This window comes from Sylvia atricapilla, chromosome 8 (assembly GCF_009819655.1).
Source record: "Sylvia atricapilla isolate bSylAtr1 chromosome 8, bSylAtr1.pri, whole genome shotgun sequence".
Classification (NCBI taxonomy): Eukaryota; Metazoa; Chordata; class Aves; order Passeriformes; family Sylviidae; genus Sylvia; species Sylvia atricapilla.
This window is the reverse complement of record NC_089147.1, coordinates 32234780-32246886: the sequence shown is the minus strand read 5'-3', so window position 1 is coordinate 32246886 and position 12107 is coordinate 32234780. Positions and strand designations below refer to the sequence as shown.

General features: G+C 45.3%; 1 protein-coding gene across 1 annotated transcript in view; it reads left to right on the top strand.

Moving 5' to 3' along the window:
• Positions 1-11825, top strand: part of LOC136364409 (protocadherin-15-like) — a 52635-nt gene extending 40810 nt beyond the window's left edge. Inside the window, exons 8-12 of the mRNA XM_066324333.1 lie at positions 3711-3732; positions 5104-5142; positions 5842-5915; positions 6735-6867; positions 11199-11825. Of these exons, the coding sequence (XP_066180430.1) occupies positions 3711-3732; positions 5104-5142; positions 5842-5915; positions 6735-6867; positions 11199-11750 (820 nt within the window). The 3' untranslated portion in view covers positions 11751-11825. The remainder of the gene's footprint in view (positions 1-3710; positions 3733-5103; positions 5143-5841; positions 5916-6734; positions 6868-11198) is intronic.
• Positions 11826-12107: the final 282 nt, after the last annotated feature.

Below are 12107 nucleotides of genomic sequence, written 5' to 3'. Positions count from 1 at the left end.
GTTGTATTTCTGAGTAGAAAGGTTTGTCAGACTGTTATCAGTATTTATCAGACTGTTTGTCAGACTCGACATTTCCATGGTGCTTGGCTTTTTCTCTTTTCTCCTGTTTTTTTTTTTTTGTTTTGTTTCGTTTTTGTTTTGGTTTGGTTTTTTGTTTGTTTTGTTTTTTGGGGTTGTTTTGTTTGGTTTGGTTTGGTTTGGGTTGGGTTTTTGTTTTTTGGTTTTTTTTGTTTGTTTTTTTTTTTTTTTTTTTAAGTCTGCAGTTAGGACATGTGTGGATGCTTCAGTCAAAAGCTGCTCAAGGTAGTTTCTCTTTCTTTGTCCCAGTGCCAAACTCCATGATCTCCATCCCACAAGTTCTGCTGATCCATTAGAATTTTCCTTTCCTTAAAACCCTTGTTGGGATAGGCTGTAGGATCAAGGTAGGTGTAGGAATAGCTAAATGTGTGAGGGGAAGGGTTATCCTATTGTCCTATTCTTGTTGTAGCAAAATCTGTGTCATTTACGAGATGTGAACATTTTTGATGCTCAATTCTCCACAGGTGGCATGACTGCAATGTTTTAATCATATTCCCAAAGCTCAGCACCTATTAGGTAGAGAATTTTTAGGATTGAAGTGCCAGAGTGGCAATATGACTTAAATGTTCCCCTCTGTGTCCCAGCCATGCTCCTCGTGAGGGGACAGTGGGAAGAGGGCAGAGATGGGAATGAAAAATATTTGGGCTGCTCATGTTCTGAGTGGATTGACCCCAAAGGCAGAAATTTAGATTTAAGTAGCCAAGTCTCATGTCAGAGCTTGTAAACAGCTGCTGTGTTGCAGATCTTTACATCCTCAGTGAAATATAGCACAAATAGGACCTGATTTGGTGAGGTGTAAGGTCACACAGCAAAAGTGGAGGTGTTCAGTCATTCACAGCATAAACTCCAGTGGTTTGGTTTGGCTACAGTTAATTGGGATGTTCCTTAAGCAGAAAGAGTAGACATCACATAGAACTTCCCCTTCAAATATTTAATTTCATCATTTCAGAACAGTCTGGGAGGGGGTCATGGCGACCAGCTCTTCACTGATGAGGAACATTTACATTCTCACCCTGGAAATCTTTTATGAAGTTGAAAACTTTACAAAACTGAATTCATTTTGTCTGGATATAATGCAACCTTTGTTCTCCCGCTGGCTTTTTTAGAATAGCTTTTTGTTTTAAAAAATGACTATTAGACTGGAAACAAGCTATACTAGGGAGGTTCTGTCCCATTGAGATGTCTGGGTGCTGCAGGGAAAATTGTTTTAAACCTAAAGAGGAGAGATTTAGATGGAATATTGGGCAGAAATTGTTCCCTGGCAGGCCCTGGCACAGGGTGCCCAGAGCAGCTGTGGCTGCCCCTGGATCCCTGGCAGTGCCCAAGGCCAGGCTGGACTTTGGGGCTTGGAGCAGCCTGGGACAGTGGGAGGTGGGTGGAGGTGGAAGAGAATGGGCATAAAGCTCCTTTCCAACCCAAATCATTCCACAATTCCATGGTGCTGCAGTTCTGCAGCACTACAAAAGATTAGATCCATTATAGGAATTGGTAGCAAGCTGTAGTAATTTACATTTATATATAATTTACCCCTCCCAGGTTGTCTGATTTGGTCAGGTGGGGTCCTCTGTGACCCTGGATGTATCTCTCATCCTTTCATCATCAGCTTGACGGGGCCAAGTCCTGAGCAGGAGCAGAGATGGCATCAATGGAGAGCTCTTCCCTGCAAAGCTGGAACTGAACCACTGTGTTATCATTACTCATCCTTCTTCCCAATTTCCTCTCAGTTCCAGCTCTGAACTGCAGCAAAATCTTCATTTTAGGAGCCAGAGCAAACTGTTTAGTAGTTGCTGCCTCTGAGGAGTATCTGTAGCATTTGGGGTTTGCACTGATTTTGTTTTTGATATGAAAACAGATTTTAAGTTATGGAAGAGCAAACACCTGCTGGGGTGCCAGGAATTTGGGAAATGGTGCTTTAGGCAAATCTCGGTTCCTCTAACCTCTTTTAGCAGTAAAAGGTCAGCACATCTTGTCCATGTGAGTTCATTGTGGCTTTGCCCCTCCCCTGAAGTACCCGCTCTGTGTTCTGGCTGTCCTGTTACCCCACATCCTCCCAGGCTCCATGGCCTCGCTTCCCATTCCACACGGGAGATTCCCAGACTGCAGTGAAGTCTGGCTGAAAACATTTCCCAGAAGCAATCCCTCCCTCTGTGGAGAGCTTTAATTCCATCCTGGAAACAAATGATGTTGTCCTGACCTTTGTGCCAGAATAGATCCTCGTGCTGTAGTGAGTGAATGGATATTTTATGTCTTTTGGGGGACTTTTTGTTCCTTCTAATCATGGCCACACAAAACCATTTGAGAAGTATCAGCAGAACTCATCATGGTGCTATTTTTATGAAAGTTGAATTCCAAATTTAATTAGAATCACTCATATTATGCCTTTAATCTGCAATATAGCGCAATTAAGAGTAATAGGCTTCCTTCTCCTCAGACCTCCTTTATCTGAAGATTGTTGTTGGTGATACGGAAACTAAACCCAGCGTTCCTCGACTGGGCTTTGAAAAGTCACAGATCATCTTTGGATGATAAATCTTCATTTCAACTGGCCATGAGGTTTATATTATATAGGCGACAGCATTAATTCAGTGCTGATAATCAATTCCATGTACTGAATATTAATAGGAAGATTTAGAGATGGGGATATTAAAGAATTAAAAGGATTTCTCTGGTCTTTATTATTTATTTAGTGTAATTAAAGACTTCCCCATGACTGCTGGCTGTGTCCTAGGTTAAGCCTAACATAATTTTGAGCATTTACCCTTTCCTTGTTAAAAACCATAATAAAAATAATCCAGACTTATCCTTAAAAAAAATTCCAAGGCCTAAATTTTTGTTCTCTAGTTTTGCCAAAACCATTTCAATTTTAGGCACAAAATGTGAAAATAGAGAACTTGACAGACATAAATGCATTGGTCATGCCCAGGAATGGCTCTGTGAGAAAATGTATTAAACCAACAATAAATTCCCTATAAGATCAGAAGCACAAGGCCTGTGGCAAGATAACCACAGATAGAAAAATAAAATAAAATAAAATAAAATAAAATAAAATAAAATAAAATAAAATAAAATAAAATGAAAAACAAATAGGATCTACCTCCCCCCACTGAGCAAATGTTAGGAAAGGTGTAATTGGAATGATAATGTTGGTACAAGAAATTAGTAATACAAGCTCCAGGGCAATTCCTGATGCAATTCCTGCTGGATATAGAAAGTCTGGAGTAGGAGAAGTTGTTTCACTGTTGAGCAGACGTGTGAGGAAACAGGGTCCCCATGTGGCTGGTGGCACACAGGGAGGGGATGAGGCAGGCCTCTCCCAGTCTCCCTTTGCCTGTGCTGAGTCTATTTGGATGCTCTGGCTCTCCGGCTCTTGGCAGTTTCTCCTCATCCATTCACAAAGTAAAGCAAGAAAAGATCCCAAAGCTTCTCCAGCCTTTTCCATGCAACAATCCCCGTGTCCAGAGCAAACCCAAAGAAAAACATATTTGATATTAGAGATATGTATTTCTTTCCATGCTAATTATATTTCTAATTACATTTTCTTTCACCCCTCTCCAGCGAGAATGGCAATGGGCATCTTTGTGCAGGCTCACAGCATTATGCTAATTTATTTCTTTTCTTTTTCTGACTTCTAGGCGAGGATATGCACAGCAAGAGGTAAGGCTGGTGCCCAATTATCGTTAAAATATTGATTATACCGATGTGCTTTTCCCAAGCAGCCCAAGAGTGAGGGCAGCAGAGGAGTGGGGGAGGCTCCCCTTCTACTCTGCTCTTCCAAAACCCCACCTGGAATTCTGTGCACAGTTCTGGTTCTCCCAAAATGAGGACATGGAATTGTTGGAGCAGGTCCAGAGGAGACCCTGGAGCTTCTGAGGAGTCTGGAGCATCTTCCCTGTGGAGCCAGGCTGGGAGAGCTGGCTGAGTTTAGCCCGGAGAATGGAAGATTCTGTGCAGACCTCACAGCTCCTTCCAGGGTCTGAAGGGATACAGGGAAGCTGGAGAGGGACCCTGCATTGGGAACTGGAGTGACAGGACAGGGGTAATGGGTTCAGACTGAAACAGGGGAAATTTAGATGGGATATTGGGCAGGAATTGTTCCCTGGCAGGGTGGGCAGGCCCTGGCACAGGGTGCCCAGAGCAGCTGTGGCTGCCCCTGGATCCCTGGCAGTGCCCAAGGCCAGGCTGGACTTTGGGGCTTGGAGCAGCCTGGGACAGTGGGAGGTGTCCCTGCACATGGCAGGGGATGGAATGGGATGGGCTTTAATCCCAGACCAGTCTGGGAATGTGTGTTGTGGAACTCCTGGGTACCGAGTGCTTTAGAGACCAGAAATTGAAAGTGATTCAAGAAGTTTATGAGCCGTAAATCTCCTGGGGGCTGAGATCCATTGTGGCAGGAGTGCAACCTCCAGGCTCAGAGACTGCTGCTTAAGGAGCTGCCAGAAGCAGCTTCCCAGGGAATTCCCTCCTCACCTGCTTCGTTTTCCAGTGTCACACCCAATCACCTGCCAGGCAGGGCTGGGGCTCCACAGGCCTTCCCTGCAGCTCTGAGAGGTCTGCTGATCCTGCAGTATCATTTTCTCCGAAATGAATGACAGGGAGAGGACTTCCCTTCAGTGCAATCTCATTTAATAATTGGAAAGTTCTCCAAAATACATTTCTATTATAAAGGTTGATATTTGCTGATTTTTTTTTCCTCTCTTTGCACAGCTGGTTTGTGTCTCTTAATTTAAATACAGAACTTAGTTCTCTGTGCCTCTGGTAGAAGTTCTTGAGTTAAATACGTCAGACAGTCATCACAAAAACTGGAAAGCTGATTTTGTATTTGAGCAAAAGAAATGGTGGGCTATGAAGGGATTTTACAGCATCAGGTGCTCAGTGTTCTCACAGGGTATGGAGGTATCCATCTGCCTGCCATAAAAAATTTCCAAGGGACCCATGGTTTCAGCATTTATTACTAATCTTAGACACCAGTTACCTGCACTTTAATTGTTAACCACTAATTAACCACTTTTTAATTTTCGTTTGTAGCAACAGCAGTTGCTGAGACCTTCTCTTCTCAGACCAGAGGTACCACCGTTTTTAATTTCTTAATTTTTCTATAAGTTTTGAAATGGCTTTTACATCATTTTCTTGTAAGGACTTGTCTGCCTCAGGTAATTCTTTCCCCTGGCTCTTAGATAAAAAGCAAAGTTCTGGCATTGAAAGCCCAGCTATTTTATTTTAATTAAATACCTTTAATTGACTGCATCTTAGAATTTCCGAGGCCAGGTTGGATGGGTCATGGAGCAACCTGGGATAGTGGAAGGTGGGACTGGATGGGCTTTAAGTTCTCTTCCAAACCACTCTGGGATCTCTGATTTTCCCCATGAACATCTTTCAGTGGCTCCCACTGGCTTCATCCCACAGTTTCAGACTGACAGACAGAATGATTCCACTGCTCTCCAGCTGCTATCTGATTTTCTCCTGGTGTCAGTGAGCTGCTGAGGGATTGCTGCAGCTGGAGCTGAGCTGAGCAGTTGGTGCTGGAAGCTTTAGCACCTTGCTGTGCAGTGCAATTGCAAATCTTTCTATTTCCAATATTTTAGGCCAAATACTGTTTCCAGAATAAGCAATAAGAGCAAATGTGAGACGATGGTGTTTTTGTGCTACAGGGTGGGGATCGTTTCTGCAGTCAGATGAAGTAATTATATCATAAAGAATAATAAAATCAGTGATTACATTTGAGCCTTTTTCACACTGCATTCAATCAGTGTTTCTCTTTTCCAGGAGTTGAGTATGGAGTCTGGAATTGATCCAGGGCAGGAATACTATGGCCAGGATTACTACAGTTATGAGCACGGGTATGGTTCCATTTTTCCTCTTTATTTCTGAAAGTGCTGCTTTTCCAGGCTGGTGATGTTTATTATTCCAGCAGTTAATCGTGGCACTTTCCTTCACCTCAGGATTACTTTAATCTGTGTGTCCACAAAGGCATGAACAAACAACAAAACTCTTTTCAGAGGTTAAAGGGGTGTGTGATAACTCCCTGCTTCTTCAGGAATGTCATTGTTCCACTTACAGACTGCACCTCCCGTCCCTCATTCTGGGATTAAGTCCTTTGTGTGTGTGTTTCTGCTTCCTGGGAGTTTCACTTCCACCACCCCCTCCCCTCCTGAGTTCAGGGATTAATCCTTTCTTCTCCCAGTTTCCAGCTAGCTGCTGGCCTTCTAAATTTCCCTCAAAAAAACACCATCCTGCCTGGTAGCCTTTTGAATTTCCCCCCAGGAAGCCCCGTCCTGCCTTGTTCTGATAAAGCCCATTGGACTGCGGGCTCTTCAGGAATTACTGCTGGCATTCCCCAGAAGTGATCCCAGGGAAGCTGCTCTTTCATTCCGCTATTAAGCAAGATTCCCCCCCAAAACCTGAGGTGGATGGAAGGAAGGTTGATGTACTTAGAGGCATCTTGCCTGATCCGAAGTTGAGGTTACCCTGAGGGCCTTGTGGCTGGTGGAACAGAAGGATGTCAGGGATTCGGTTGCCGCTAAGGAACAAAAAGGAGGGAGAAAACCAAGGAAAGCCGTTCCCCTCCCTCTGGATGTGAACATGTGCGGTGCTGGCTGTGTGATGGGAGGTGTGAGCAGGTGTGGGCCCGTCCTGAGGAGCTGTGGTGTCCCTGGCAGGTACGAGCTGCCGCAGTACGGGAGCCGCCGGCGCCTGCTGTCCCCGTCGGGCATGTACGACGAGTACGGCGAGGTGGTGGTGGAGAGCGACGGTGGCTACTACTACAGCCCCCACGGGCCAGCAGCAGAGGAGGTAAGGAACAAACTGCAGAGCTCCTTCTGTCCCTTCAACAGCTTGAAGGGCCGCCAAACCTCATCAGTTGTAGGCTGGAATTGATTAGAATTGGGTTTTTTTAGAGATCGGTGCTAAGCCACCGATGTTGGCCCTTTTGGTGACCCGTGAGGTTTGTCAGCATTGAATTCTTCTTGTTTTCTAAGCACAAGAAAGAATTGCTGAGTTTCTATTAGTATCCACATCTGTTTTTACTTCACAGAAAAATCCACTTAGACTTAAATAATTCCATTTTGTATCATTACCAAATAAGGAAACCTTCCAGTGTTTTGTAGGGGCCTACAAGGAAGCTGGAAGAGGACCCTTCAGCAGGAACTGGAAGGACAAGAATAATGGCTAAAGACTGAAAAAGGGAAAATTTGAGTTGGATACTGGGCAGGAATTGTTCCCTGGCAGGGTGGGCAGGCCCTGGCACAGGGTGCCCAGAGCAGCTGTGGCTGCCCCTGGATCCCTGGCAGTGCCCAAGGCCAGGCTGGACTTTGGGGCTTGGCGCAGCCTGGGACAGTGGAAGGTGTCCCTGCCCATGGCAGGGGTGGGACTGGATGGGCTTCGAGGTCCCTTCCAACTAGAACCACTTCATGACTCTATGAGTCTATTACTAATATTCTTCCTATAAATGATGACTTTCCACTGAGGAAAGCAGTATCTAAACTCATTTGTCATAAAGTTCACAACGAAATCTAAAAAAATGTTTAAATGTCAGTGGCAGTGAGAAGACAGTTGATGTAAATGTTTCTTTCGAAAAAAAGTCCAATTTCCATAAATGCCAGATCTTAATCCATTATTAAATTAGAAGACAGAACATTTCAGTGTTTTCCCCATTGCAGATTAAGGCAGTTGTGCATTTCCAGCCTATTCTAGAACTCTCTAAAACTCTAAAATTCCAAAACACTTCCCATAACTTCAGTGAGAAAACTGTTCAAGAACAGTTAAGTTCATTTTGATGCTGAGAAAGAAATGTTGCATTTGTTCCTACCCTATTTTAAAGTACAGGTTTTCACAGTAACTCCCTTTCAAGTGGTAATCAATTAATTTTCATAATTTGCAGGGCATGAGTCCAGTCAGAGGCCCTCCCAGCAGAGGTATAAGCCAGGCAGCAGGGCCTCAAATGGAAGGGAGACCTGTAGGTGTTGGGATGGACCTCGGCCATGGTCCTGGAAGAGGATTTAGGAGCAGCCAGGGCAAAAGGAGGCTAAAGGCAGGGATGCATTTAAGTCGTGTGGCAGTCAGTGCCCACAAACCTGTAGGAAGAGCTGAGTCTGCCCGTTCCCGGTGGAAGAAAGCAAAGATATTCCCGATGATCCTGCAGAAAGTGAAAGGCAGGAAAGATTCCAGCTATGCCAAGCTGCTGTCAGCTCACCAAGCGGACATGGACAAACCCTTGATGATCAGGGGAAGCTACTTCCAGAAAGCCACAGATGACAGGCCCTCCATGAGAAAACTAAACCACGTGCTGAAGCGCATCAGCGTCTCCAGGAAATTCCAGGAAGGCCTCGGCAAGGATTTGGCACGTGGAGAGGAAGGGTCTGAGAGGGATGAAGCCAAGTCAGGAGTTTCAATCAGCATCACGGCCGAGAGCGAGCACGAGGACAGTGACCAGGAGAAGAGGAGGAAGAGGAGGAGGAGGCGCACCTCGGATGAGTCCTCTGAGAAGAGCAGCAGCTCCGAGTCGGAAGACAAAGACTACTTGAAAATCACCCTGGACCAGGATGAGGCCACGGAAAGCACCGTGGACTCGGATGAGGAAACTGAGGATTTGGGGGACTCCGATGAGGAGTCCGAATCCAGCTCCAGCAGTGAGTCGGAGGGGGACTCATCGGAAGAGGACGATGATGAGGAAGACTCTGGGAGTGATGAGGATGGCAGCCTGTCCAAGAGCTCATCCACACGGAGCTCCTACAGCAGGTCAGGGACCAGTGAGTCCAGCAGCAGGAGAAGCACGGAAAAGTCCAGTGTAAAAAGCAGGGCAGGCAGCTCCCGTGGCAGACGCTCCAGCCAGAAATCTGTGAGCTCCACTGCCTCAGGTAGTGACAGGGACACGAGCTACAGGAAAACCTCAGGATCCAGCTACAAGAGCAAAACCTCCTCTGCCAGCGTGGAAATAGAGGACACCATAGAAGAGGTGTCAGAGGAAGAGGAAGAGGAGACAGCAGATAACTCAAACAAGGTGGTTTCTAAAACTGCCAAGACGAAAGCTACTGCTGCTGGAGAGGGCAAGGGAGGAGAGTCAGGTGTTCCTGGTGAGGAGGAAAGTGAGGAGGAAAGTGAAGAAGAGGTTGATCCAGAGGACAGTGACAGGGAGGACACTGCCAGTAAGAATGAATCCTCTTGTCTAGACAGTGAAATCAGTGCGACTTCCAAAGGTACCACAGGCACTAAAAGCTCAGGTAGTGTCACATCTGGGAAAACTGCCACGTCCCCTGAGACTCAGAGCTCTGACACCAACAAGAAAGGAATGAAAACAAGGAAAAAGGTGGCCCAGGAAAGCAGCCAGTCCCAGTCGGATGAGCCCCTGGGTACTGGAACTACGGAGTCGGAGGCCACGGGTGATTCCACCTCCTTTTAAGGAGGAGTGACAGTAGGTGATGGTTTGCAGTGAGGAGTGGCTTTGTTTGCTGTGCCTTCTGTGTGGTCTTTCCTAAACAGTGCTGATGGGCTGGACATAGCCAAAAGGAAAGGGCAAAGCATATTGATCCAGCATTTCACTGTGCTCGGGAGAGAACTGTGGAAAACCAAGCTAATTCTAGCCTTGTGGATATACGTACATATACATATACACACTACAGATGTACTCAGTCATAGATATAAAAGGTTTCCTTTTCAGGAAGTAATAAAACATGGGGTTTAGGGAAGAATATGGGAATGATGAGGAGGAGCATGTAAAGATTTATAAATCATCCATGTTTTCATTTTGTACATTAATACTGTATTACATTTGCTAATCTTCAGGTGAGTTCTTTGCTGTCAAGGTCAGCTCTGTTTGCAGGGAGGACAAGTCGAATTGCAGCAAAACAACATTCCCAAAACTGCAGGAAATAACTGGGAGATCTGGGATTGGGCTGTTTCTGGATCACAGGACTCAGGTTGCAAACACCAATGATGCACAAGCCAGGAATTCTGAGGCAGGAGAACCAAGTGAGCTGAGTCAGGAAAGGAAATGGATTGCATTTCCTAACATCTGCCTTTCCTGCCTATCACATTACAGTGGTTTTGGTTTATTTTGTTTTATTTTGTTTGGGGTTTATTTTATTTTACATTTTATTTTATTTTATTTTATTTTATTTTATTCAAACATCTCTTTGAACTTGATCCATGGTCACTTACCTGCCCCTTTGGGCCCTCACACAGCGCAACGTTGTGGCTGCACACATTTTAATGTAAATCCCACTTAAACTTAAGCAGGACTAGATCCACTGGAATGTATCCATGTGAAGAACATAGTCTGTCTTTGTCAGGAACAATAAAATGGGCATCTAAGTAATTTTTACCAAGAGTAACTTCTCAAAAGCTGAAGAGTAATCACCTATTTTTACCTTGCATGATTTTCTTTCTCTAAAAACTGGCTTTTCTCATGTTCCTGTGTGTGTTTTGCAGTGGGGGTTAACTGTGGTGGCATCCTAGTGCTTGAATTATTAATTCAAGAAGGGTAATAGCTCTTTTCAGTGTGCTGCAAGGAGGCATTTATTTTTAAAAGATCAATTATAAATTATAATAACTAGTGGGGGTTGTGTGCTCACCATAGAGGAATCGCTGCTACTACAAAGTCACAGCAGCGTGGAAATTGTTTGCATTAATTCTTTGAAAAAAATACGTAACTTATATAAACCTAAAGCCTGGTTTCTCCACCATCTTCCTGAGCATTTCCACTGATCCCACCTGCCTGGGACAGTCAGAAATCCTTACATGGAGCTGTTCTTTTTTGTAACCAACCAGTTTTGCCAGTGCTGTGCCTGAGATTTTCCCTGGTGTACATCCCGGGATTTTCTCTGCTGGATGTGTGATGCACACAAAGCAGAGCTGCCCAGTGCACAGAATTCATAATGCAGGGGAAGAAAACTTCCAAGGCCTTCCTGGAATTTACACCTTGGTGTACTTTCTTAAAGGTATCCCTCACATGGCACCTTCCTCCTCAGGGTCCTCTGGTTTGCGCACACATCGCAAGGGCAAAGATGCAAAATTAATAAAAATTGATGGGACTTATTAACCAATGCACAGAAAGGGAAATAAATCAGCAGGGAAATTTAGTAAAACAGCACTGGGCTGCTCTGACATATATTTTTGTTGTCCAACAGTGGGCCAAAAAGAAGAGGATCAAGCTGGTGGTGGACCCCGAGTACGAGACCAGCTCCACGGGCGAGGAGAGCGCTCCGGACCCCGGGCAGAGGACCCGGATGAGCAATCCCAGCTTCCAAGCCAACGGCAGCAGCAACATCTATGTGGCCCAGAACGGCTCCGTGGTCCGCACCCGCCGTGCCTGCCTTGGCAATAACTTAAAAGTCACGTCCCCAGTGAGGCTGGGGAAGCAGTTCAAGAAACTGGACAAGCTGGCGGTGACGCACGAGGAGAGCGTGCCGCTGAACACATTGTCCAAGGGGCCGTCCCTGAGCGACAAAATGAACTCCAGGCCATGCAGTGTCTCCTTTTCCTCTACTATAGGGGCTGAAAATACAGTGACAAAGGCCGGGGCAGCCAAACTGAAAAGCACAGACGAGCAGGAATCGGTGGTTGACCACGAAGAAGTCAAGGAGCCCTTGGAGTCGCACAGTGAACACACACAGTCCGACGAGGAGGAGCTCTGGATGGGCCCTTGGAACAACCTCCACATACCAATGACAAAACTGTGATTTTAGTTGATTTTTTTTTTTTTTTAATTTTCCGTTTTTACTTCGGTTTATAATAAACTGCGCTTTTTATTGTCACCCAGGGGCAGATGTACGGAGTTTGTATTGGTGCACATCCGTTGTCCATGACAAACGGCACGCTTTAAAATTCCCAGACAAAATTTGCACTCACATTTGGACCGATCCATTGTCCTCCCCAGTTTTGACAGGCTCCCATTTCACTAAACACTACTTGGTTTCAATTAATGAGTTCTTTTTGGATCTGGAGTTCTTGTTTAATAAACAGTAAACTACTAATAAATGCACAGCCCCCTTTGGTTTAACCCTCCAGACAGTTCTATACCTGCCTGGCTTTGTTTT